Source organism: Oreochromis niloticus, linkage group LG3 (genome assembly GCF_001858045.2).
Source record: "Oreochromis niloticus isolate F11D_XX linkage group LG3, O_niloticus_UMD_NMBU, whole genome shotgun sequence".
Taxonomy (NCBI): Eukaryota; Metazoa; Chordata; class Actinopteri; order Cichliformes; family Cichlidae; genus Oreochromis; species Oreochromis niloticus.
The window spans coordinates 27,238,907-27,265,991 of NC_031967.2; the positions used below are offsets into that span (position 1 = coordinate 27,238,907).

General features: G+C 39.0%; 2 protein-coding genes and 1 long non-coding RNA gene across 3 annotated transcripts in view; 1 reads left to right on the top strand and 2 right to left on the bottom strand.

Moving 5' to 3' along the window:
- Window positions 1-8,089: 8,089 nt before the first annotated feature.
- On the bottom strand, window positions 8,090-13,586 carry LOC109198779 (uncharacterized). The gene is made up of 2 exons (XR_003219148.1): window positions 12,836-13,586; window positions 8,090-10,234 (listed from the first exon to the last, which is right to left on the bottom strand). It is a non-coding gene; the product is annotated as an uncharacterized LOC109198779 (long non-coding RNA).
- Window positions 13,587-13,708: 122 nt separating this feature from the next.
- On the bottom strand, window positions 13,709-16,812 carry LOC106097770 (zinc finger MYM-type protein 1). The gene is made up of 3 exons (XM_019354111.1): window positions 16,437-16,812; window positions 13,795-15,733; window positions 13,709-13,718 (listed from the first exon to the last, which is right to left on the bottom strand). The coding sequence occupies exons 1-3, from the start codon at window positions 16,519-16,521 to the stop codon at window positions 13,709-13,711; spliced, it is 2,034 nt and encodes a 677-aa protein (XP_019209656.1). The 5' UTR covers window positions 16,522-16,812.
- An 8,450-nt stretch (window positions 16,813-25,262) lies between these two features.
- Window positions 25,263-27,085, top strand: part of LOC106098998 (macrophage mannose receptor 1-like) — a 29,795-nt gene continuing 27,972 nt past the window's right edge. The window contains exon 1 of the mRNA XM_019354110.2: window positions 25,263-25,293. The gene's annotated coding sequence lies outside the window, so the exon portion shown is untranslated. The remainder of the gene's footprint in view (window positions 25,294-27,085) is intronic.

Genomic DNA, 27,085 nt, shown 5'->3' on the forward strand with positions numbered 1-27,085 from the left:
TTACTATGTCCAGTTAATAATGGATTGGATTGTTTTTTTATATAGCGCACTGGTGGAGGCAAGCTACAGTTGCAGCCACAGCTGGGGCAGACTGACAGAAGCGAGGTTGCCATATCGCGCCATCGGCGCCTCTGGCCAACAGTAGACGGTAAAGTGTCTTGCCCAAGGACACAACGACCAGGACAGAGAGCCCGGGGATCGAACCAGCGACCTTCCGGTTACAGCTGCTCTTCCCAAACCCCTGAGCCACGGTTAAAATCAAAAACATGCTTATAAAGTGGTCAAACAAATATATTGTACATGTATACAGTGTTTTTTTTTTTATTCCAGAATGAAGCTGGCTTGTCCAAATGTTCTTTAGCATACCTCAAGCGGCTCTGTTTGTGCTGTGGGCGGAGAAAAGGCTTCCTTTGCATCACTCTCGCATGCAGCATCTCCTTGTGTAAAGTGCGCCGAATGGTTGAACGATGCACAGTGACTCCATCTGCTGCAAGATGATGTTGTAGGTCTTTGGTGCTGGTCTGTGGGTTGACTCTGACTGTTCTCACCATTCGTCGCTTCTGTCTGTCTGAGATTTTTCTTAGTCTGCCACTTCGAGCCTTAACTTGAACTGAGCCTGTGGTCTTCCATTTTCTCAATATGTTCCTAACTGTGGAAACAGACAGCTTAAATCTCTGAGACAGCTTTCTGTATCCTTCCGCTAAACCATGATGGTGAACAATCTTTGTCTTCAGGTCATTTGAGAGTTGTTTTGAGACCCCCGTGTTGCTACTCTTTAGAGAAAATTAAAAGAGGAGGGAAACTTACAATTGACCCCCTTAAATACTCTTTCTCATTATTGGATTCACCTGTGTATGTAGGTCAGGGGTCACTGAGCTTACCAAGCCAATTTGAGTTCCAATAATTAGTTCTAAAGGTTTTGGAATCAATAAAATGACAACAGTGCCCAAATTTATGCACCTGCCTGATTTTGTTTAAACAATTATTGCACACTTTCTGTAAATCCAATAAACTTCATTTCACTTCTCAAATATCACTGTGTGTGTCTCCTATATGATATAATTAACTGACTTTTTTTTTGTAACAACCAACAATTTATACAGGAAAATAATGACTATTAACAAGTTTGCCCAAACTTTTGCATCCCACTGTATATTTCAATTACTTGCCTGCAGGTGGCAGCAAGGAGTGACTTTGATGACTGTCAAGGTCTTACAGCATGAAATAGTGCATTTATAATGTGTTTTCTGTAATTTGTTAAATAATTGTGTGAGTCCTAAAGGTGAGCACCAGACTGGATGAGGCTGAGGAAAGGATTGAGAAAGCGGAAGAGAGGATTTAGAACACCGAGGATGCCATGATTGAAATAATAAAGCTACAGATGAAGCTGGATGATAAACTAACAGACCTAGAGAGCTGTGAAAGAGATAACATATGTATTTACAGTGTACCCGAGACAGCAGAGTGGGATTCTACAAAGATGAGTGAGTTTGCTGAGAAGTAGCTGCCAGATGACCTGGGGCTGTCCCAAGATGAAGTTGAGGGCGCATCGTTCCTTAGGCCCGGCACACCCAGGTGATGCGCTGCCGTGATCAATTATTGTGAAATTCTTCAGCTTCAAAACAAAAGAACTTCTGCTTCGTAGGGCATGGCAGAACTGAAGATTTACCCTCAACAGCAGACAAGTGAGTTTGGATCATGATTATCCCCCCCAATTCTAAAAATACAAATAGAATACGCAGACGTGCACACGATTCTGAAAGAGCAGCAGATCCCCTTCCAGACCCTCTTCCCAGCTCGGCTTAATAAAATTTACAATATGGCGGCTCAAGTCCCTGAAGACATGTCCAGTAGAGGCTATGCTGTGAAGGTCGTTAAATCAGCAGAAACAGCTCTGGAGCAACTGAAGCAGCTAACCTGGAGCAAGGTGGGCAGAGAACCAGCGAGTGCAGCAGTGAACAAGAAGCAACATCCTGGGTACAAAGAAAAACTCACAGCCTTTTTTTTTAGTCTACTATATTCGATTTACGTGCACAATAAATGGAAAAATAGGTTTTCTCATGAATGGTCTCTACGGTGAGGCCTCAGCCATCGAGAGCCTTCTGGCAGTGATTAGAGGGAAAATAATTACTATATCCTCTTACCTGAAAAAATCAAGTTGGGAAAAGTGTCGTCAACTAGAAGAGAAATTGTCAGAGCTGCAACACCTACATTCTGTGACGCTGAATGATGATATTAAATCTGATATAATAAAATTTTGAAAAGAAACAAATGATCTAAATATGAAGGACATACAGAAAACCTTATTTTTATTAAACAACAGAACTGTGAGGTAGGGAGGAAATCATTAAGACTTCTTTCTCTTAAGCTTAGGAAGCAACAAGCAGAGAGGACTATACATAGAATAAAGAAACCTTTTAATGGTCAAATACCAACTGAACCAGGAAAAATTCAACAATGCTTTCAGAACTATTATAGAAGACTCTACTCTCAACCCCTCGTAGATAACAATAAGTATGTCAATACGTTCCTGTCAGAACTAGGGTTGCCAGCAGTGACAGAGGAACAAAATAAAATGCTATTATCCACAGTAACCAAAGAAGACATTCATTTGGCAATTAAAAGACTAAAGGGAGGGAAAATGGGAGGGCCAGATGGGTTTGGCCCAGAATGGTACAAAATAATGCAGGATTATTATTCCTCACCATGCTGAAAACATTTAACTGGGTAATGGAAAAGAAAATGGCCTCTTCCTCGTGGAGGGAAGCAATAATTTCCATTCCAAAGGTTTATCCTTTCCTTCCTTTGGAAGGAAAGGATAAACTAGAATGTTGTAACTATTGCCCAATCAGTGTATTGAATATTGATTATAAGTTGTTCACATCCATTATCTCCGAGAGACTAGAAACAATATTACCTGGGTTAATCCATAAGGATCAAACCGGTTTCATTAAACAGAGGCAGACCCAGGACAACATCAGGGTTTTGAACCTGCTATTAACTATATCCTATTCTACACAGGCACTCCTCAAAATCATGGTAATGCTATGAGAGTATGGCTCTATCTCGGGATACAAGGTTAATGTAAATGAAATGCAGGTACTGACTCTAAACTATGATCCACCAGTTGAAATTAAGAATCGCTATAAATGGAAATGGGATGCAGATAGCATTAGGTACCTAGGGGGGGATAATACACCGTGACTTCAACAAAATGTTTGATGCCAACTGTGGCCCACTATGGGCTCAAATTGTGGTCATAAATATTTTGTACTTGTAAATCAGTTTTGTATGTGTAAAAAGAATTTGTATGTGTGTAAAACAGATTTGTGTGTGGACTTAACCTAAAAATTCGTGTGAAACTCTGCACTCAAGTTTCAAGTTACAAGTACGAATTTTGACCCTATTTTTCTTCCTTTCAGCTGATTGGTCAATGTCATGTCAATCACAAATTTAACTATCCAGTCAGAGAATTGATGGGTTTGACTGTCGGAGGGGCCCTTTTTTGAAGCTGGAGGATCTCTATCCGATAGTGATGTGCGGATCGATCCTGAAATATCGATTCCTCCGATACCAGTCATTTATGTTCTAGAATCGATTCTCACATTAAAATATCGATATTTTAGTAATTTACAGTAAATTTGTAGTTTATCATTAACAGGAACACAGTGGAAAGAAACTATAACATTCGGATTGTCTACATTCAAAGGAACTACTTCCTCTTCCGCCTTTCATAGTCATGTGCGAAATACGGCTGTATAAATGTCTCGCAGCCCCTGGCGTGCGCACTCACAACAATGGCTGAGCATAATTGGAGTCATGTGCGGACGTATTTTACCTCCACAAATAGCTGAGACGTGGTTTGCGATACATGTGGCAAAAAAGTGCTCCAAGAGTGTTGTGGCCATACTCGGGAGACATTCAAAAAGGCTGTGGGGTGGATAAATACATTTTACAGTGTTTATTTATCGGATAAAATACGTTAAATGTCACCGTTATTATTGGCCAGCCCGGAAACAGCGGGGGTGTCCAAATTCAGAGGCTGCTTCCACCTGAGGACCCGGCCTTCGCGGTCTAAAGAAAGCCGGGTAGTACGTCACAGGCTCCCTCGGTGGAGTGAAACTCTGCTGTCTGCTCCTTGCTATCTAAAATATAACCAGGCGCTGGCGTAAACTCTCGACCGTCTCTCACGTCTGTTTAATCAGTTTTCTGTTTGACGTTTATTCAGCTGTGTGAAAACCCCGGAGGAACCCTCCCGAGGGATTAATAAAGTTAAATTTAATTTTAATCTAATCTAATAACTTTAATCTCAGCCAAACCGATTTACTCACGAACAAATAAAACACTGAAAAAGCCAAACAATAACATTTTTAAGTTATCAAAGTGACTTCTATCACTAGTGATATATCATGTTTAACCCGAGTAGCGAAAGACCGCGGGGGTTTGAAGACGATGTGTCGGTCGGCTCAGATATTTGAAGTTTACACAGCTACATTCTCACCTGAAAATATGTTAAAAGTCTTTTTGCGACCCAGAAAGAGAAATAAGAGTAATATTAAAAATAAGTAGCTGCCGTCATTGTTGGAAACTGGAATTGGCTGGGCCGCGCTATGAATTCTGCGATATGGTTTTTCAATTTTGTTGTCTGGGTGGAAAATCGGGAGAAATTTGGGAGAATGGTGGCTCTAGGAGTTTTTTTTTGGGAGGGGCACTGAAATTCGGTATTCTCCCGGAAAAATCGGGAGGGTTGGCATGTAAGGTTGTGGCAACACCACTAACCTTGTCAAACACCTCAGAGTAAATCATATCACAGAATATGACGAGCTTATGTTAAGGCGAACTGAAGAGGAGGACAGGGACAGGTGTTCACGTCTCACGGAGTCCTTTAGTGCTGCAGGCAGGCAAGGTGTTCAAATAGCGCACAACTTCAGTTTTTGTATTTCTATATGATGAACTCTGCCTTATTAAGTGATAAGAACAAGTAATCTGATGTCCTGTAATCATTATGATGCTATAATTTGAGATACAATAAATAAAATACGTTTTTGTACAGAGTATCGGTATCGGATCAGTATCGTCGATACAACCCTGAATATTACTTGGTATGAGATCGGAAAGAAAATCAGTGGTATCGCACATCACTACTATCCGATAGAAGCTAGGTCCCCTAACTTTCAGTAGCTGTTGAAAGGATAACGTTGTGGTTAGAAATACCATTATTAATTTAGGATTAGTTTAACACAAATTTTGTGCTGATCCGGGACCATTGCTGTGAGTCACAGTGCGCAGCATAAAGGTCCTTTCACATCGGATGCAGCATGTGCTGCTAATGCTAAACTTACTTAAACTAAAAGCCAAGGATCCAGAATTTGTTGCGCTGGCTGCTGAGCTATGTGGGTTTTTGTGGCAGCTCTACCTGTGCTAGATGCACCTGCTCCTTGTCGTTTCTATCTCTGACTTTATGTCCTCTACAAGAGTTTCTGTTTTTTCTTTTTAACTTCAAACGTTCTATAAAAACATGTAATGCTAATTCATAATGAAGAAAGCTTTGTAACTATCCCCACTAGTGATTTCCACAACACTGCCCCCCCGCAGTCCGCAGCGCTGTTGAAAAGGCTCTGGAGGTCCCTGTATTAAGCACGTAAACCTGTGACACAAAAGTCACCAAACTCGGACGACCACAGACTGTTTTCCTTCGTGGTGATGAAGGAAAACGCTGAGCTGCCATGTAAAAGGGCATTTATTCCCTTCAAGGACCTGAAGCGCCATAATAGCCAAACCCATCTGTTCTGTGATTGGGTAATTGAATTTGTGATTGACATTACATTGACCAATCAGATGAAAGGAAGAAAAATAGGGTCAAAATTTGTACTTGTAACTTGAGTGCAGAGTTTCACACAAATCTTTTTTTATGCACACACAAATTCTTTTTACACATACAAATCCTGATTTACAAGTACAAAACTTATTTACAAGTACAAAATATTCATGACCACAATTTGAGCCCAGGCCCACTGAAAGAATCAATAAAATCTGATATACAATGATGGCATACCATTCCTTTTCTGGACCTACTTTCTAGGACTGAATCAATTAGATTAAACATTCTTCCCCGATTGCTGTATTTGTTTCAGTCCCTACTGATTCTCATACCACAAAAACAATTTGTGGTATAGGATAGAATGTTGTCAAATTACACTTGGAATGGGAAACAGGACTTTTTGGAATTGTGCTGAAACCTGTGTAACTGTGAGGCAGAGCAGACCAAAGTTGTTATACTGAACTAAAATTATAATCAAAACCTGGAATTAAAAAAATTAAAAATAACTAAAATAAAAATAAAAACGGACTTTTGAAACAAATACATAAAACTTACTGAAACAATTTCATAGAGACTAGAAAAATTATACATCCATCCACATAGTTTCTCCCACTTGTCCTTTTCGGGGTCAGGATGTGTGGGCTGGAGCCACTCCCACATGCTGTGGGGCGAGAGGTGGAGTGCAGCATATCTGAGTATTGATGCTGACAAGCTGCAACCTTTTGTCTCCATAATTTAGATTTCTTTATAAAAATTAATTTGTACATAGTAGAATGGGGGAAAAAGAGCATGAATTAGTTTATTTTTGAGTTTATTTTCATGTATGTGTACATTTTCATGGCTGTTGATCTTCCTTTAATGTTTATGATTTTATTTTATGTCTTTGATGTCTCTGTATTTCATAGTGAACCAGTCCTATATTTTATTTTTGAAAGTGTGATTTCTGTGCTCTAAGAGAGAGTTAGTTTTATGTGTTTTGTTTTCAGTTTTGAGTTCATTCAGGTTTAGTATTTACTGTTCTTACCTCCTTTGTGTCCTTGTGTCTCAGCATTTAACAGAAAACTCTAACAGTGTCACTCAGGGCCGTTGCTAGCCATTTGGGTGCCCTAAGCACAAATGCTTTATGGTGCCCCCCCCCGCCACTGAAAAAAAAAAAAAAAAAACATTAATACTTTTGAATTTCTCAGTGGAATTTGTTTAATTAAATAACAACAAACATGACAGTTAAACAAATAAATAAGGTTAAAGGAGGTTAAAAATACTGTTACAAATAAATACTGAAACAAAAATTGAACATTGGAACAAGAACAAAGAGCCTGGCAATAATGTGTAATTTTTTTATAAAAAATAATATATATAATATAATAGTATTATTATTAATATATTTACAAATAGTTTCACAATAGAATTTAAATAAGAAACTTAAATAAGAAAAATAAGAATTTGAACACAAAAGCCACATTCCTTAAGTAACTATGTTAAACATTTTTACAATTAGTTGTCAGAGTATGCCCTAGAGAGGCACACGCCTGCATTTTCTGGTTGCAAAATCAGCTATAAGGTCATCATATGATAGCTTCTGAGCCACGTCACCATTGATGCTGATAACAGCCAGACCACTTAAACGTTCCTGCCCCATTGATGAACGCAGGTACGTTTTAATGAGTTTGAGCTTTGAAAAGCTTCGCTCAGCAGAGGCAACTGTGACAGGCAGGGTCAGTGCAATACGCAGAGCAATCCACAGATTGGGATATACCTCTTGAAGCTGATTGTCATGTAAAAATGACAGCATTTCTGTCAGTGGCAAGACATTTTTAAACATTGAAAGAATACAGAAACAGTCAGAGTTTTGTTCAGAGAACTACGTGCGCACGGGTGAGTGATCGGGTGATACCCACCCCGAGGCTTTGCAGTCAGCTTTATTTATACATCGTAGCATTCCCTGTTTTTCAGGCTGTAACAGACAATCTGGGCATGTATGGGACACAGTGTGTGTGTGTGTGTGTGTGAGTGTATTGTCTATCTCGAGGAAAACAGAAGCCAGTTGGGTCCTGTTTCCAAGGGTGTCTGCAAGAGACTTTCACAGGAGTCAGCGATTACTGCAGGGCTCATGTGTATGTGTGTGAGAAGAAGCAAAGACAAAACATAAAGATATGTGAACACTATGTGCTTTCCAAGCCTTTCTTAACAGGAGCATATGAGTAAATGAGTAAATGGAGCATTATAAGGAGAACTGAGTAAATGAAACATTAAAAAGGAAGATGTATCAAAAAGGAAAAACATCATAAAATCACAAAATCCCTTAACATTCCCTGCTGTTGTTCATATATATTTATGTACTTCAACTACTAGTCACTTGCAGAAGCATTTTCAACTAGAGTATCATTTTGTGAAAACGTACATGATCAACTTTAGTGGGTTTACACAGTTTAGTGCTTAAAAATCATCTTCTTCAACTTGTACCTCTTCTTGAGCTTGTTCATTTTGAGATAATGCAACATAAGCTTGCAATCTTACAGTAAACATTTTGCTTATCATACTCCGAATACAAGGCAGTACACATGTGGAAAATAAGCAAAGTAACATAAGGAGCATTCCAACGAATGTTAGTCCTTTTGTGAGTAATGACTTCCACGACCCGCTAAGCAGCCATGTGAGCCAGTCCTCGGTGTTGTGTGTGTAATCTTGCTGCTGTACTCGTCTGAGCTGACGTAGCGTGTTCAGTGCATCAGACATGTTGGTGGAATGCACATTATCAGGTGTTTTGCATTAAGAGGCATGTGCGAACAGATGTAATAGTTTCTGTCTCTTGTGGAGTTGTACACATAACGGTACCAGGCATTGTTCATCCATGGGTGGTTGTGATCTTGTGTCATGTCGTCTGGATGTATTGTGTCATGTGTCAATCTTGTCCTTCTTCTTCTGAAATCAGCGACAGCAGTCCCAACAGAATTGTGACACTGGCCACCAGAACGAGTAGGGTCTTCATGATGACCGAACACACCTGGTCCTGTGAGTGAGTAGACTAGGGGCGAGAAGAACAAGGGCGGGATTTACCCAAACAGCCCTCTCTCCACCTCCCAGGTCACTGACAGGCAGGGGTGCTGGCGTCTTAGTGTGGACTGTCACTCACTTTTTTACAGTGGCTCTGGTGAATCCAGGAAGGTCGTTCAGCAATTTTGCAGGCTGTTGGTGTGGCCAGGGGGACTTGGTAGGGTCCTTCCCACCTCGGGGAGCTCCACTTTTTCCTCTGGAGCACTTTTATCAGGATCCAATCTCCTGGTTTCAACCTGGAAGAGACTGGAAGAGAATCATCTGGCAGTTGATTGTTCAAAACTATTTCTTTGTTTTCTAACAGTTTTGTCATCCATTCTGCTAGTTTTGTTTCTCTTATGGATTTGTCTATGAGATATGAGAAGTGATGTTTTATACTGAAGCCCAGTGCTTCAGAGACTTTTGATATTACTTCATTTACGAAGTGTGTAGCACAATAGACAATTCAATCAAGACCTTGAGCCATAAACAGACCTCACGCACAGACATTGTTTTCATAACCGGACAATTTTAGACCTTGTTCCTTAAATCTACATAAATATCCTCTGGGTGACATAAAACACATTTTAAGTAATCAATTGCTTCTCATAAAAATTATGTATTGGGATGTTTGTGTGCAGCATTTTGCATGAGCATAAGCATTTGCGAGCAAAGCATTCTTCATTGCATAAGCGTGTGTGTGTGCCATTTCTCCCTCTATCAACGAGTGCACATGTGTTCATGTGTATATTTCACTTCATTCTGAATCGGTGTATGTAGATGTGTGTGTGTTCATCACTTTCCTGTTCTGGTGTTCTGGGTAAACCACAGCCTGAAGCGTGCCCTGGGGTCCTGCCCTCCTCCTTTTCAGTCCGTTTGCCACCATTGCTGCTGTCCAAAGTTCAGTCTGTCCTGGTTCTGACCTCAATTGGGACAGTCCTTTTCTCCAGTGTCCATGCTCACCGCAGGTGAAAACTGCATCTTCTTCTGTGTTTTGTCCATTCGACCTCAGTTGCTCCTTCTGTCTCTGGCACGCCCTTCTTGCTGCCGTGTTGGTCCATCACTGTCCTGCACCGTGTTAATGCAGAATTGTTAAGGTCAGCATTCTTTTGCTCGGCCTTACTTGTCATTCGGCTTGGCAGGCGTCTCGTCACAGCTCTGTCAGCTGAAGCTGTCTGGGAATTTTCCCCCGTGTAGTGAAACGGGCCTTGGTTTTAACGCTCTCCGTCTCCGCTGCATAAGATCGCTTTTCTGCAGCCCTGTTGACATTTTCAGGAAATTGTTGTTATAAGTCCAGCTGTTGCAGCATTTGGTCAGGGTCACGTAGAGGGGAGAGCAGGAGTCCAGGTCAGCCTCGGCTTTCAGGGCCGGCAAAGCAGCCTGTAATTAAACATAAAGAGAAGAAAAAACAAAACAAAACAAAAACAAACAGAAGTGTACGAACAGGAAAATTATGTTGTGCTGGCTGTGATACAAAGAGAGGGGAGAAACACAGGGCAGGCCCTGTGTCAGCCTTCCCCTTTTTTTTCCCTTCTTTTTTTTCCTCTCACGATGTAATCAACTGATAACCCACCAAGTTGACAGGACAACACAGGTAGATATTTAAATTCTTAAGATCATGTTTAAAAGCACAAAAAGGAATTTTCCTTCCGTCAGTAATCACATGTGTCGTTCAATCAGCAGAAAACATCTCACAATTTGACTTTTAACCACTAAAATTGTTGATTAATCACTGGTTGGTCATACCAGTCTCTTTATTTTCTTTTTGAAGAAGTTAAATTGTTGTCCTGCAACCCAGAGGGTATATTTGTTAGTAATAGATAAACTTCATCATTTAACAACAGGTGTATATTAATTTTTTTGCTGCTTTAACCTTGCTGGAAAATCTTCACGTGTTCATGAGTGTAAGCTGTGTTTTCATTGCGTTTGTAGGCAGGTTAATTTTAACTTTTCCTCAAACAAGGCATGTCTCTAACAGTTGCCCTTCACTCGCGTGTGCTAAGAAAGGCAAAAGTGCTTGTAGTAGTTGTGAGATTACATTACATTATACCTGTAAACAAAATGAGTGAATCATGATACTGCTGTAGGCCACATCATACTTCTTGTTTAATCAGTATTTAGTTTCAGTTTGCATCACACCTCCCAATTGAAAGAACGTGAAAATCACCAGATCTATTAGATAGGTTTGTATTATCCTATACTGCTGATTTACTGTGAGTGAGTTACACTGTTTCATGACATTTCATAACGCTGAGTTATGAAAAGAGTATTGTGTTCAGAGAGTAGGGGCCTCCCTCTTTTCTTTCTTTTTTTCCTTTGTGATAGTAAAAAGAACAGAGCACATGCCACGGGAGCGTCACCCCCACCTTTGGTGGAGGCAGAAAAACAGGGAGCCAAGGTCATAACTCAGGCTCACAAAGAGTCAGAAAAAATGTGAATGCTTAGTTTTGTGGCTGTGGCGCATTTTGTATGGCTTCTTTTCTTTTGTTTAGTAGCTTTCTGCCTTCACCTGAGAGGGTGTGCCCTAAGCATGTGACTTCAGGTCTCCATGATTGGAGTTTATTTAAAGATAAATAAGATGATTTCATTTATTGCTCGCAGATCATGCACTAGCAGTATTAGCCGTCCTCATCACTTAAACAAAACATCACTCTTTGTTTTATTATTATTATTATTATTACTATTATTTTAAATTCTCCTTTCTCAAAAACAGAAAATGAAATTGTAGTTGTTCCTTGCTGAGAAACACAAAATTACATTTCAAACAAAAAACAGACACCCCAGCTCTCAGCTGGCTCTGGACTTATCATCATCAAACTGATACAACTGAAACTGATTTATTCATTTTTCAACCCAACAAAACAAAACGAAACAAAAACAAGTTACTGATGGCTTGAACGCTTTACACACGAGTTGGGACACAAAAAGAAAAAGAACTGCTGTCAGAAACAAAGCAGAAGTGTGAGAGAAAAAACTGAGATCACAGACTGCTGCATGTGTGAGCTTTTAATATCATGCAGCTTCTGCTCTGAAAAACAAAAAAAATTAATACACAATAAAAAGTGTGTATCTTGCTCATTAGCTTGGTAGTATAGGTTTGCTCTTCATCTTAACAAAATCTCATCTAGGATGACAGGTTTACAAGCGGGTCAAGTGTCTCTATGCACTTAATTAGTTTACATATTTAATATTATTTCATTATTAATACCAGTTTACCAGTTGCTATCCTTCTATTATCAATTTGAATACATTAACTAAGCTCTAATTTAATTTAACCTTTTGTTTATTCCACTTCATTCCTCTTTCCATGCTTTAAAACATTACACCTTGTTTTGCTTTTATTTATTAATACTGCCAGCACACACTGTGAGACGTTCTGGTACTAGAGTCAGAGGAGGTTATTAAGTCAGCCTTCTACCCTGAACTAAATTCAGGGCGGACTTAATTTTACGCGTTGACGCGCAACCTTTTCTCTTTCTCACCATCCAGTACTCACAGGAAAACAATAGGAGTAGTGCAGGAGCCTAGAGCTCCTATTCAATGAAGCACTTACTCCTCAACAAACATTCAGCAAACAGTTAGCGCGCTTAGAGAAAATCCTATTTTTATTTGACACTCTCGCTTCTCTGGCTACCAACCTTTATTTTTGTTGCGGATTGAGCCTCTCAGGGCATGTTAATCCGTCTTACACAGGCGAGCGTGGCTACCAACCTTTTGTTTTTATGCTGCGGATTAAGCCTCCCAGGGCGTGTTAATCCGTCTTACGCAGGCGAGCGTGAGATATACTGGCTACCAACCCTTACTTATGTTGCGAAACAGGCCCCCACAGGGCAGGTTGTTTCGTCTTACACGGGCGAGCATATTACATAGGACACGTCTGTCCTTTTCCTTTTCGGTCCACACAGGACCCTTCTACTTTGAGCAGTGTCAAACTAAAATCGATTATTCAACGCAAAGTGTTTCTGGCTGTTTTATATTCACCTTCAATGTTGCGCTGTGTTCTTTTTCCCGGCGTCACCGAGAACCTGGCGTCGTGGACCTGTATAAGACACTGGCCAGTAGGCGAATGTACGACTCTGGGCTTTTCCTCGCTTCGCTAGAAACGGTGGTTGCAGTGCAGGTAGTCACGACGTCAGGATCTGGTGGCTCCGTCTGTGAATAGTTAGATGATACAATAATATCAATAAACTATCCGGCTCGAAGGACCAATTAAATGTCAGTGGCAAGACATTTTTAAACATTGAAAGAATACAGAAACAGTCAGAGTTTTGTTCAGAGAACTACGTGCGCACGGGTGAGTGATCGGGTGATACCCACCCCGAGGCTTTGCAGTCAGCTTTATTTATACATCGTAGCATTCCCTGTTTTTCAGGCTGTAACAGACAATCTGGGCATGTATGGGACACAGTGTGTGTGTGTGTGTGTGTGAGTGTATTGTCTATCTCGAGGAAAACAGAAGCCAGTTGGGTCCTGTTTCCAAGGGTGTCTGCAAGAGACTTTCACAGGAGTCAGCGATTACTGCAGGGCTCATGTGTATGTGTGTGAGAAGAAGCAAAGACAAAACATAAAGATATGTGAACACTATGTGCTTTCCAAGCCTTTCTTAACAGGAGCATATGAGTAAATGAGTAAATGGAGCATTATAAGGAGAACTGAGTAAATGAAACATTAAAAAGGAAGATGTATCAAAAAGGAAAAACATCATAAAATCACAAAATCCCTTAACAATTTCCAAAGCAGACGTCTGTGGTGGCAGCTGAGGAAGGTTGATGATTTCCTGCATCATCTCAGGTCCATCAATGTCAGCTACTCCCTTATCTGTCAGTGTCTTCTGTACTTCAGTGCAGTGTTTTTTTAAATCCTCCTTGGACATCCCATTCACTTTGCTGAAATCAAGCAGCACTCCATATTTCTCCTTCACTTGATTCATGGTCTCAAACCTCTCCTGTAGGGACATTAAAGCAGAGTCCACAACACAATTGAAAAATGTGACCTCAAGCTTTTTAAGGGCATCATGGAGGGGCTCATCAACAGCTTCATATGCAAACTGCCTTTTTGTGCTCCTGAGCCTTTTCTCCTTCAACTGTGGTTCTATGTTCAGGGCCTCACAGAGTTCTTTGGCAGCTGACACAGCCTCATCAAACCCAGACTGTCTGTATTTAGAGAGGTTACTTTTGGCAGTGTCAATGAGCCTGACAGCAACATCGAGCTGCATGGAGCTGGACTGTAGTAACTTGTTCACCTGGTTTGTGATTGTAAGAAGTTCACACCACACGATGGAGCAAATCAAAAATCGAAATGAGGCTACTTCCTCAGCAAGCACTTGAGCCTCCACCTTTGCGACTGCATCACTTACAGCTTCTCTGGCCTCCAGGAGAGCATCCCTCACTTCTTTTGTCTGACTCCGGACAGCAGTTACACTTTGAAGCCTGCTTTCCCATCTAACGTCACTCCAAGATTTAAGTGTCAATTTCACATGTTTTGTTAAAATGGCCCATCGCTGGGTGGCACTGGAAAAGAAATTGAACAACTTCTGCAAATACCCAAAGTAGCCAGTTGCATCTGGAGAGGACTTGGCAGCATCAGCTATGACCAGATTCATCGTGTGAGCTCCACAAGGCACAAACAATGCTCTCGGGTTTAATTGTAGCAGTCTGGCCTGAACACCTTGCTTCTTCCCCTTCATGTTGGCCCCATTGTCATAGGCCTGTCCTCGACAGTTTTCAAATGGAATGCCAAGCTCCTTCAACTTGTCAAGGACAACATTGGACAGGTTAAGGCCAGTTGTTTGCTCCACATTTATATAGCCAAGAAAGTATTCTTTAATATCTGGTTGTGCTTGGAAACAAACAATGCGTACTATGACTGACATTTGTTCAGTGTGACTCACATCTGGAGTACAGTCAAGAATGATGGAGAAGTATTTTGCCAACTGGATTTGCTTCACAATGGCGCGGAATGTTTCTGAAGAGATAATCTGAATTAGTTCGTTCTGTGTCTCAGGGCTGAGGTAATGTGTGTGGGAACCTTCATCTTTTATGTTGGCCAAGTGATTTGCCATTACAAGGTCATATGTTGCCATAAGCTCTACTTCCTTCAAGAAGTTGCCATTGTCCGGCTCATAAAGACGGTCAGAAGAGCCCCTAAAAGACAAATTTCTGGAAGCCAGTGAGAGAGTTATTGAGAGTAATCGTTTGAGAATCTCTCGCCACTTTTTCCTTTCTGCCTCTAGTAAGGTCAACTCCTGTTGATCTATTGCCATGCTTTTCTTTAGCCGTGTGTCCAGTTCTCTCCACTTAAGCATGCACTGTATGTGGTCTTGGCTACACTCATGACCCCTCAAACGGATGTTGATGTTCGACCAGTCACTGAAGCCCTCTGTACTCAGCTTTATATCCTTCACACTGAAAAGCTTACATGCAAAGCAGAACACAGCATTGTTCTGCGGTGAGTACACTAACCAGCTCCGGTGAACCTTTTCTCCATTGGGAAGAATTTTGAACTTAAGGCTAGTGTGAAATGCTCTTCCATCAGGCCCCTTTGGAAAATTAAAATCAGAGCTGACATTAAAAGGACCTCTCTGCACAATTTCAACACGATCAGCATCTACAATGTGAGCTGGCCAAAGAGCAGGATCGGTTGAAGGGGGCACACATGTCTCCACAGTGTCACTTTCTGATAGTCTCTCAGTGACAGGACTCTCAGTGGTACTTGTGTATGGAACTGTACCTGAACTGGTGGTTGATGGTTCTTGTTCTTCTTGGCTAGGGATTGTTGCAGGGTCTACAATGGCTGGTGGTTGATGTCCAGGGATGGCACTACTACTGGATGGTTCATCCTGTCCTTGAGATCCTCCTTGAACATATTTAAGCATTGACCCTGCATACAAGAGAAAATATTCAGGGATTTTACAGAAATACAATTTTGAATCTACAGTAGGCCTACGAAAAATTGCATTATAAGACTAATAAATTAAGTAAGTCACTGGTACATTTAAAAATTACTAACTATATTTTACATGTATAGATTTTCATAATGGCAAATGGCAATATAAACATGCTGTACATAATTTGATATAAATGCGCAAGTAGGAAATCTATATTACTGGAAGATATAGGTTTCATATTACACTGTAATATGAAACCTATATCTTATTTATGCCGCATAAATAAGATATGCGTCTTTATAGATATCCTGAAATGCAGCAACATACAAAGTAATCTTGTCTAATCTGATAATAATACTTGACTGCATCACTGACCTATCCCAAAGTTAAGGTTAATCAGTAGCATGCATGACGTTAGCCAGCTAGCAACCTGAGGAGGGAAATGCTAGTCTCACGATTGCTAACGTTATCTGAAAACCGTCAATTGAGTGACCATGATGAGTTGCTTTTAGTAGTCCATTCTATATTCATATCCACAACGTAAACAAACTACCCAACATCAATCATTTGCAACATTTGTTAACACAGTATGAACACTGCTAACAGGAGCTATCACAGAGTTGACGGACATGAGCGTGCAAGCAAGGGCTACAATAATGAACTTTTTTTATTATTATTATTTAAACATTGCCTTACCGGCAAGCGACGCCTGAGTTTCATCACGCTTCCTCTTCTTCTTTCTTTTCTCCGCTCCCGACTCCTGTTGCCGTTTCGAGGCCATGTTCAAACAGGTGTTTACCAATACCGAATTGAGGCATTATAGAACAGACCACTGGGAGTGGGGGGGGGCACCAGGAGGAGACTGGAGACAGGGCACAAAGCAGATTCACCCCTTTTCTCGGGAAAATTGTTTTATGTTGCTTTTGTATTGTTTAACCATATTAATGCATATGATATTTATAGTATTAATATGGTTTACTTTTTTTTTTTTTACGACCCTGATTTTTTTGGTGCCCTACCGGCCATTTGGTGCCCTACGCAGTGTGCGTTATGTGCGTTTGCGGAGCTACGGCACTGGTGTCACTGAACATTCTATGGTGAAGTTAACCTGGAGCATTTTGTAGCAAATATAAATGGAAAAAGATTTATTTACATTTTGTTTCCTCTTCCTGCTCTTGCTTGTTCGACAGTCAACAGTGCAGTGTTAGATTTCCGTTCTCTACAGCATTACATAAAATCCCCGTTTCATCCCCGATATATACACTGGATCATTCTGGTGGAATATTTTTATATTCAGATTTTGATCTTTGGGAAACAAGATCTCTGTGTTAGTGTAGCATACAACCTTCTTTTGACAGCAGTCTTTACAAACACAGTGAGGAGAGACATCAAGGAGAGAACTAACCAGATGTAAGTTTAAATCTTTGTTAAGTCATTTAATCTTTGTACATATGCACAGGTGTAGATGATGTCACTACTCAGTATTTCTGACAGTGTTTCTATTTTCCTGGTTTTATATTCTTTGACAAAATATGAAAATTAAAATATTTTACATTAGTAATTGTTCAGTACAATCAAGCTCTGAAATTTGTCCACTACACTAATCTAGTATGAAGGTTATCCAGGCTACAAAAGCTAAAATTTGGTACTGATTGTGGCTAAAGTTTCACTCATGATTAGCACAAAAACACAGGATCAGAAAGTGAGTGTGAACTTCTTTAACCAACATTTGCCTTGAAAAACTTGAAAAACATAACACACAATATAAGATGCTTACAAGTAAATATTATGTGCATTTTAGCTTGTGTTTTTGAATGACCTGACATTTGGCTCTACTTTACGAGCATTTAGCTGCACCTCTTCTTTATTCTTTCCCGCTGTTTCTCTGGTCATTGAAGATAAGAAGTCAATACAATTCAAATTTTTTCATGTAGCGCAAAATCACAACAGCAATTTTCTCAGGGTGCTTTAAATTGTAAGGTCAAGACACTACAATGATGAAACTGAAATAAAAACAGAGAAAATTGAATGATATTGCAGAAATACTGCAGAGAGACATTTGCAGACCTTGCCTGAGTGTTTGACATGGCAGTCATAGAAACCAGACATGGCATTGGTCTCTGCCAGGTGTGAAATGCATTTAAATAAAAACAGTTGGAAAAGTTTAGAGCCAAAATCTTCTGCTTATCCAGGGACAGCAGCCTAAGCAGAGAAGCCCAGTCCTCCCTCTCCCCAGGCACCTAATCCAGCTCTTTTTACCATGATGGACCTTTATGTCATCCACATCACTGCAGCCACAGCACCAATCCGTCTATCGATCGCCGTCTCCCCTCACTCATCAACAAGTTCCCAAGATACTTAAAGTCATTCCCTAAGGGCGGTGACCTCTCCCACTCCGAGAATGCTGTCGGAGCTCAGCCAGGGTTGAGAATTGAAGATGGGGTCTCTGCTAAGCATTCCCAGGGCACCCAAATGTATAGTGCAGTGAAAGTGCACTGCGAATGCCTAGCAGGTTTTTCCAGCATCCTCCCCACCTGATCCAACTCAAAACCAGATGGTGATCAGTTGACAGCTCAGCCCCTCTCTTTATCTGAGTGTGCAGAGCATACGGCCCCGAACTCTGAACTATCAATCTACGCAAATGCACAGACAGCAGTCAGGGCTCATTCCCTGACTCGAGTGTGCCTGTGAAAATTAGATTTTTGAGCAAAAAATAATAATAATTAAGTAAAATGTGATCTATATTTGGAAAAAGTTCTGGTGAGCCGTGCGCAATTAGACTTATGTATGTCTTGACCGCTGTGTCTTAAGAAACATCATAGTTGGAAGACTGAGACACTTTCTAATGATTTGATAATAAATTTGCTGACCTGTGTTTGTGCCTGACATGAGTGCCCTGTGATATTTATCATCACTTCTCTGTGAAACCTGTGTCACTGGTGTAATTTTCTGCTGTGCGCACCAAACCCGTACTTGAAATACTTTTTCATATGAGGTATTCAAATCTGATAAGACGAATGGAATAATTTATACATTTTAAATTTGAGAACAGAGCAACTTCCCCTTCCCACACACTGTCCACCACTACTGAAACAAAATATTAAAAATGCCCAATACTTAAAACAAAACATCTGAAAATTGTAACTTTAATCTAATGCAATATCACATCTCTTGGTGCACGCTTCTGTTTAACAGTTTAACAGAAGCAGGTTGTACCTGGTGTTTGTTTACAAAAAGAAAAAGAAGAATTAATAAAGATTAATATTCACTCTTCAGTCTTTTCGGCAAACTTAGTAACATTATTACGTTTGAATGGGCAGTGCTGAAAGTAGAGACCTGACAGTCAAACATTAAAATCTGTTTGCCTTGTAATACAGAGCCTGAGCTTCTTCTCCCATTTCCAGCACAGAATTTGTTTACAATTAAAGCAGAAGTAAAGTTAGAAACTTAATCAATATACAAATTTACTGAAATTACTCAAATTTATGAACATAAAAAGTCTCTGGATTCAAAAACTGTAATCATAAATACTTTAATTTATCATTTTGATTTGAAAGTCCAACATCACAACCTAACAATGTGTGTTTTGTTAAACAATATATGAATAATAATAAAAAGGAAAAATCATCGCTCTTGAGAATTATGAAATGTTTGGCATGAATGATAATGATGGTCTGAGATGGACAAGTGGTTAAGATGATGGATGTTAATATAATATATAATGAGTATATGGTGATCTCGGATGAAGTTATTAAGCAACACAGATAAGAAAGACATGTTTATATGTTCTTGTTTGTTGGACAGTTAGCACTGCAGTGTTTTCTACCACTTTTCATATTTATTATTATATAAATGGCACCTTTCATAACTGGAATATACAATTCTCTCCCATCAGCTGATCATTCTTTCACTGGGAAGTAGATACACTTTTGTATTTTAATATTTAAATCCTGACCTGGAAAAAGAGCTCTCTTTTAGTTTATATCAATGTTTATTTGAGAGCTGTCTTCTTGAACACATCGAATAGAGAAGAAATTGTAACATGTAAGTTTAAAAATATCATTTCATGTTTGTCGTACAGAGGTTATGTGAAGAGTACATGTGTCGTTCGTGTAATCAAAAAAGAAAAAAAATACATTTATTAGACAAAACTATTACTGGTACTAGTTAAAATATCAACAGCTATCACGAGCTGCTGAATTATTCAAAATAAATTCATGTCTTTTCTGTCTCATAATGGTTCACATATATTTCATATTCCTTACCATCATATATTGATCCATCTTTTCTTTCTTGACATAAAGTGAAGAAAGAATAAGTTCTGTTCAAATCTTTGTTTCCTTGAGCAATAAAACATCACTTTCATCTGTCAGATCAAAGATGCAGTGGAGTCTGTATCTGCTTATTCTGATGGGTAAGTGGATTGTTTCACCAAATATACTTTAATTTAAATTTAAATGAATTTAGATCAATAATTATTCTATAATCATTTGGAATTTTCTATCAGTGCATTCACTGAATATAGATTATTATTTAAATCGATAAAATTTCTGGTATCATCTGATTTTTGTATTATCATGTTAGTGAAGAAGTTTCCGGAAAGGAGCTCAAAGATATTTCAAAAGGCTCAGCCAAAGTGTTTGAAAAATCAGTGCAGTCAGAGTCTCATTTATATGACAGTTTCAACCCGTAATATTTGATTTTTTAAATCAGATTTTTATCTATATGATATTTCTGTATTTCAGGTCAGTGTTGCTTCTTTACATGCCGCCTGTATGAGTACCACTTTATTGCAGAAAACAAGAGCTGGTCTGAAGCACAGAGATACTGCAGAGAGAAATATACAGACCTGGCCAAAGTGTTTGACATGACAGACATGAGCAGACTCCGTAACTCCACACAGAATCAAGGAGAAGCCTGGATTGGACTGAACAACAACACAGGTGGAAACAGGACGTGGCATTGGTCTCTGCCAGGAGTGGAATACATTCAAAATGACAGCAGCTGGAATCTGAGTGGAAGAAGTCAGTATGAACCACCGGGAAATTGTGGGAGGAAAAGAGACAAGCTGGCAGATGTTTCATGTAACACTACTATGTGGTTCATCTGCTATGACGGTGAGGAGATATGAATAGTGTTGAAAATTATTCTAATATCATGAATACAAATGTAATGGATTGATAATTGTGATTTTAGAAAAAAGACAGATTTTAAGCAGACAAATAATAAAGGATGTCTTCTTGTGTTTTAATGTTTGTTTTGCAGAAATGAAGAAAGACAATAAAACATTGTATTTGATTCATGATCTAAGACTAAATTGGACACAGGCTCAGAGCTACTGCAGATATAATCACACTGACTTGGCCAGTGGACTCGATCAGATAGATGGAGAAGAACTCACGATGATGAAGAAAAAGAGAGACCTGAGTAAAGCATGGATCGGTCTGTTCAGAGACAGCTGGAGGTGGTCAGATGGGAGTGATTTCTCTTTCAGATACTGGGATATGGAGTTATTCAATGATGAACAAAGCAACAAGACATGTGCTATGACTCTGTTAAACAGATCAGGAAAATGGAGCTCTGATGAATGTGACAAAGAAAAACCCTTCTTCTGTTACGATGGTGAGTTTGTACAAAAGTTTTTCTCAGTTTTCCCAAAATGAAACACCGCTGTCATTATTGAGAAGATTCATTATAACATATCTGTATAGTCATTATTGTATCGTTATTTCCAAAGTTACGTTGAATTTATTTTTGAAGACCCAATTTAATATCTAGTTGACAGTCTTCAGAAAGTCATGCAGTTAACATTGTTAACCTTAACAATGAAAAAAAGAAAAGGAAAAGAATTGAAACTAACCTTAAATTTCTCTTTTTACCTGTTACAGATAAAATGATCCTGATCAAAGAAAACAAGACCTGGGAAGAAGCCTTGAATTACTGTGAAAACAACTACAAGGGGCTGGTTTCTATCACCAACCCTGAGGTGCAGCGATGGGTCCAGGAAACAGCCAAGAATGCTGACAGTCCCTATGTTTGGATCGGACTGAGCTACAAATGCACTCTGGGATTATGGTTATGGGTCAGTGACTACGTAGTCTGCTATGAGAAGTGGGCCACAGAGGGGAAGACTGAAGGGTGTGACATGTCTGTAGGCGTGGACAGAGGAGGACCGCATGAGTGGTTCAGTCGCAGGAATAAGGAGACATATAATTTCATTTGTTCTAATCAGTAAGTTTTAAACTTACTGATTTCTTATAAACCTAAAAATATCTAATCAAACAGTGAAATATTAGGATCATTTCATGAAATTGCTTTAAATTTGAACCTAATATAACTAACCTGCACTATGCTAATGCTAATTTCTGAGTCATTTAGACCATCAGAGGGAGAAATACCCACAAATGTAATGATGTAAACATTAAATCTTGACTAATTTCAAGTTCAGCCACAATGGTTGCAGGTTGATCCTGTGTGTCACTTTGAAATGATCATGAACAGTAAAAGATATTTATGTTTTATTATTATTTAATCATAAATCATAAATAAATAAACCAGGTAAAACAAAAAATCATGTCTGTTTATGCAGCTTTTTTTTCACTATTGTAACCACAACAATACTTTTTTAAATTTAAAAACTAATTAAGTTCATATTTTGTTGTACTGTTCGAAGATTTGCATGTCTGTAAAAAAACCTCTATCATCAAGGAGATGATAGAGGTTAATGTATAATCTTAAAGACTGTTTTTAGATTTTCTCTACATTTGTATTTTTGCTGAACTTTGGATTATGGTTGTGTGTTCTGGGTTGTTGATATTTAGCTTCCTGCTATTTCCATTTTATTTTACTTTTTTAATAAATGATAGAAGTGTCTTTGAGATTATTTTATGTCTTTAATTCTGAGTTTCTGTTCAAAGATCTTTAGATTCATTCTGTGTTTTGTGGGTTTATGACGTCCTCGTGGTTTTAGGTTTGTTGATCTCCTTTTGTGCTCCATTCTGTTCCTTCAGTGTCATGTTTGTCTTCTGTCTCTGTCAACTTTATATCTTTGAGTCATGGTCTCAGTTTTACTTATTTCCTCTTATTTTGATGTTCTGTTGTCACTTGTGTTTTGTGTTTAGTTCTACTTCCCCTGTCTCATCCTCTGTGATTAGTTTCAGCTGTCCTGACCTGTTTCCTCTCCCTTCATTATCTGCTGTGTATTATTGCCTCAGCCTCTCCTTGTCCTTTTTTTTTCTGGAAGAGTTATTGATTTGGATTCTTTGTGGCTGCTCTGTGGGGGTTTTGTATCTTATGAAAACTTATCATTAAAGATGCTTAAGTTTATGTCAGTCTCCTGAGTCCTGCATTTGGGTCCACATCCTGTCTGGCCTTTCAGCAATTCACTTTCTCACTATTGATGACAAAGCGAATTTTACTTATTTAGAGAAGACCTTTAGGTAGAGCAGGACAAAGAACGAGTAAGAAGGCTCGTCACATCCCAGACATGAATTGTTCATACCTGCCCTGTCAGGTGCCCACTCATCTTTAGATATTCAATCTCTTTGTTCGCATAAAATCCATGTTATCTAGCCAGGCCCTATGATCCTCTCCATCTCCAATCATTGTCTTGATCCGGGTGAGTGACTGGAAAATTCCATCAGCTTCCTTAGTCCCCACCACTTTTACCTCTAAATTAAGCTCATCTCTTGGACCTTGGATAATCTACTTTTTCTCTGGAAATCTCTCCATGCCTCACCTGCCTGTCCTTCTTCCATCACACTCCCTTGGAACCTACGGAAATCAAGTCAGCCAACTCACACCGTCTAACTCACGTGGACTCACGCCGCCTCTCCCTACAAGCATCTTTCACTCCGACTGCAAGTAAGCTAGAGATGCAACTGTGATCACCTTCTCTCATTTTTTACCACTATTCTAACACTGCTCTCCTCTCTCCTCAGTGTGATCACTAAACGTAACCAGCCACACTCCAGTTACCCTTCCAAGCCCAATTTTCCCCACTCAGCCCCCACAACCACATTAACACGCTACGCCAAGCCCCTGTTACATTCTGAGCTTTGTTGTGTTCAGTTATTGACAAATATTGACTTGTGCTAGTACAATAAACATTGTTAAAACTTTCTCGCCACCTCTGCTCTGGGTTTCTGCGTTTGGGTTCAGTTTTGGTACCGACCTTAAGTCCCTGTGACAACTAAACCCACTTTTAATTAAGGCAAAGGTTTTTTCATTTTACGTCTTCATTTAATGCTAGTTTACAATCTCATTTTTACTATATCATACACCTTAAAATTCAGACGAGATGTGTGTGTCCTGTGTTTGCTGTCAGTCACACAAACACACACACACACACACACACACACATATATATATATGTGTGTGTGTGTGTGTGTGTGTGTCTTTTAAAGTCATTGTATTTCATTGGACTGAATTTTAAAATCCAAAAATAACTCATAAAATAAAAGGTAGTGATGACCTGTCTGCAGCTGAAGCTCTGCTCATGTGTGAAAAAAAAGAAATCAACACACTGCTTCTGAAACACTTTGCAGAGGCTTGGTTCATCTGAGCAGAGTCACGTGATAAGCGACGTTCGCTGCTTTAGTACCTGATTCACTGGTTTATAACAAATTGAATCACTGGCGGGATTTGTGCTTTGTGCTTTATAATTTAAAAAAACTATAATATAAACCTAGATTTGGGGGAAAAAATAAAAAATAAAAAACTGACTTTTGAAACAATATAGTAATGACTCAAAAAATTATCCCTCCTTCTTCTCCCACATGTCCTTTTCAGGGCCATGTGTGGTGTTAAAGGTGATCCCACATGCTGTTGGGCGAGACTGCAGCATATCTGACTGTTGCTGACAAGCTGCTTCCTGTTGTCTCCATATTTTTGATTTCTGTATTAAAATTCTTTTGTAGATGTAGAATGTGAAAAGTAAAGCATGAATGTCTCAATTTTGAGTTTATTTTCATGTATGTGTACATTTTCATGGGTGTTGAGCTTCCTTTAATGTTTATCATTTTATTTTATGTCCTTAAAGTCTCTGTATTTCATTGTGAACCAGTCCTATATTTTATTTTTGAACCTATGATTTCTGTGCTCTAAGGGAGAGTTAGTTTTATGTGTTTTGTTTTCAGTTTCCAGTTCAGTCATGTTTAGTATTTACTGTTCTTACCTCCATTGTGTCCTCATGTCTCAGCAATTAACAGAAAACTAACAGTGTCACTGAACATTTTATGGTGAAATTAACCTGGAACATGTTGTAACAACTATAAAAGATTTATTTATAGTTTTACATTTTGTTTCTACTTCCTGCTTTTTCTTGTTCAACAGTCAATAGTGCAGTGTTACATTTCTATTTTCCACAGCTCTACATAAAATCCCCATTTCATATCTGATATATACACTGGATCATTCTGGTGGAATATTTTAATATTCAAATGTTGATCTTTGGGAAACAAGATCTCTGTGTTAGTGTAGCATACAACCTGCTTTTGACAGCAGTCTTTATGAACACACTGAGGAGAGACATCAAGGAGAGAACGAACCAGATGTAAGTTTAAACTCTCTAATGTCATTTAATCTTTGTTTGCATGCACAGTTCAAGTGTAGATGATGTCATTACTCACCATTTCTTATTGTCTTTCTATTTTTCAGTTTTTTTTACATTTTATGACCAAATATAAAAACTAAACTTTTTTACAAAAGTACAAAAGGTGACACACTGAAATATGTACACTACACTCATCTAGTATGAAAGGTATTCAGATTACAAAAGCTAAAATGTGAGACTTGAGAATGATTGTGGATAATCATTTTTATGAGGAAGTTACAGAGTGGGTAAGACAATGTTAACGTTACATTAACAGTTTTCTCTCAGTCCACTTACCGGCAAATTTTCCAGGTGGCTCCGCCGTGAGTTTGTCTCCGTTAATCGTCGTTGTGATGAAATGAAAAATTTCCCGTGAGGCTACGCGTTCTTGCCGCGCACTAATAATCAATCACTCTAAGTTAACATGCTTTAGAGTAATATTTCTCAAATATTTTGATTCAATTTCAAACAAAATATTAAGTACATGTAATAAAGGAATTCTATGAACCACATACTGAATTTTTAGTCTGAAATAAATGTAAATAAATACCTCAATTTAACACAAAAACATAACTTACATTTCTAGACATTTATTTCAATATATCCAACTCAAATAATTACTTAACTGATATTCAGGGATTTTATCAAGGTCATCTAACTTATATTTATAGTGATATTTACTAAGCATGTGAATTACTTTTTAGAGTGTACAAGTAAATTAATAAATGCACATTAACTTGTGTTTTTGAATGACCAGGAATTTGGCACTAACTTACGAGCATTTAGCTGCAGCTCTTCTTTATTCTTTCCCTCTGTCCTCCTCCTTTCTTTATTCCTCTACATTACGCTGGCGACTTGTTTAATGTAATTTCTGGAGAGAGTATTTAATTTGATTTTATATTATAATAACTTCACGATTTCTGTGTTGATCTGTTTGATTGTGGTTTGCATATTTCAGCCTGACATACGCCGTTTATGCAGCAAGTAAGAGTTGTTATGAAAATGTCTCTTTGTCAGCTCAAATATGTCTGATATAAAAGATGCTGTGGAGTTTCTTTTTTAATTTTTTTATTTTTTTCATTTCTCAGCTCAATTTCATCTGGTTTTATGAAAACATTTGGACTCCTGACACTCTTCATGAACTCTGTGGCTCAAACAGAACAGTTTTCATGAATTTGAGTTTATGGTTGTCAAACTTCTATCAATTTGATTGTTTCTAGAATTTCTAAAATCTATATACACAATGATAGTCACCTTTTCATTGAGCATGAAATTCGTTTCCTACTCACAGCACAGAATTTGTTTACAACTAAATGTCAGGGGACGGATAAAGAGCAGACTCGACAGCGGAGCTCCTTGCAGAAAAACAGTGAGGTTTATTTACAGCGTGGGTAAAACAGTGAACAGCTTATCAGCTTATCAATGAATAATGAGTGGGGAGTCTTGTCCTCTTCTTCCTGACCATGCACGAGTAGTGAATTAACACACAGTGACTTCCAACAGTCCTCGTCCCTGGTGATGGTCAGCCTCGAAATTCCTCTTCTCTCTCCTCGCGGTCCCTGGTGACAAACAAATACAATGACGAGGCAGTTCCTGAGTGAGAGGTATAATCCATACATCCGAGGCAACAGTACCGAGCTTTGCTAATAGACTGTGTGCACGTTAGCATATGCTACTTCCGGTGCGGAAACTCCTGTGGGGAGCTTTGTTTCCGGTGTCCTATTCGCGCCTTGTTTAGGGTGCAAAACAAGCA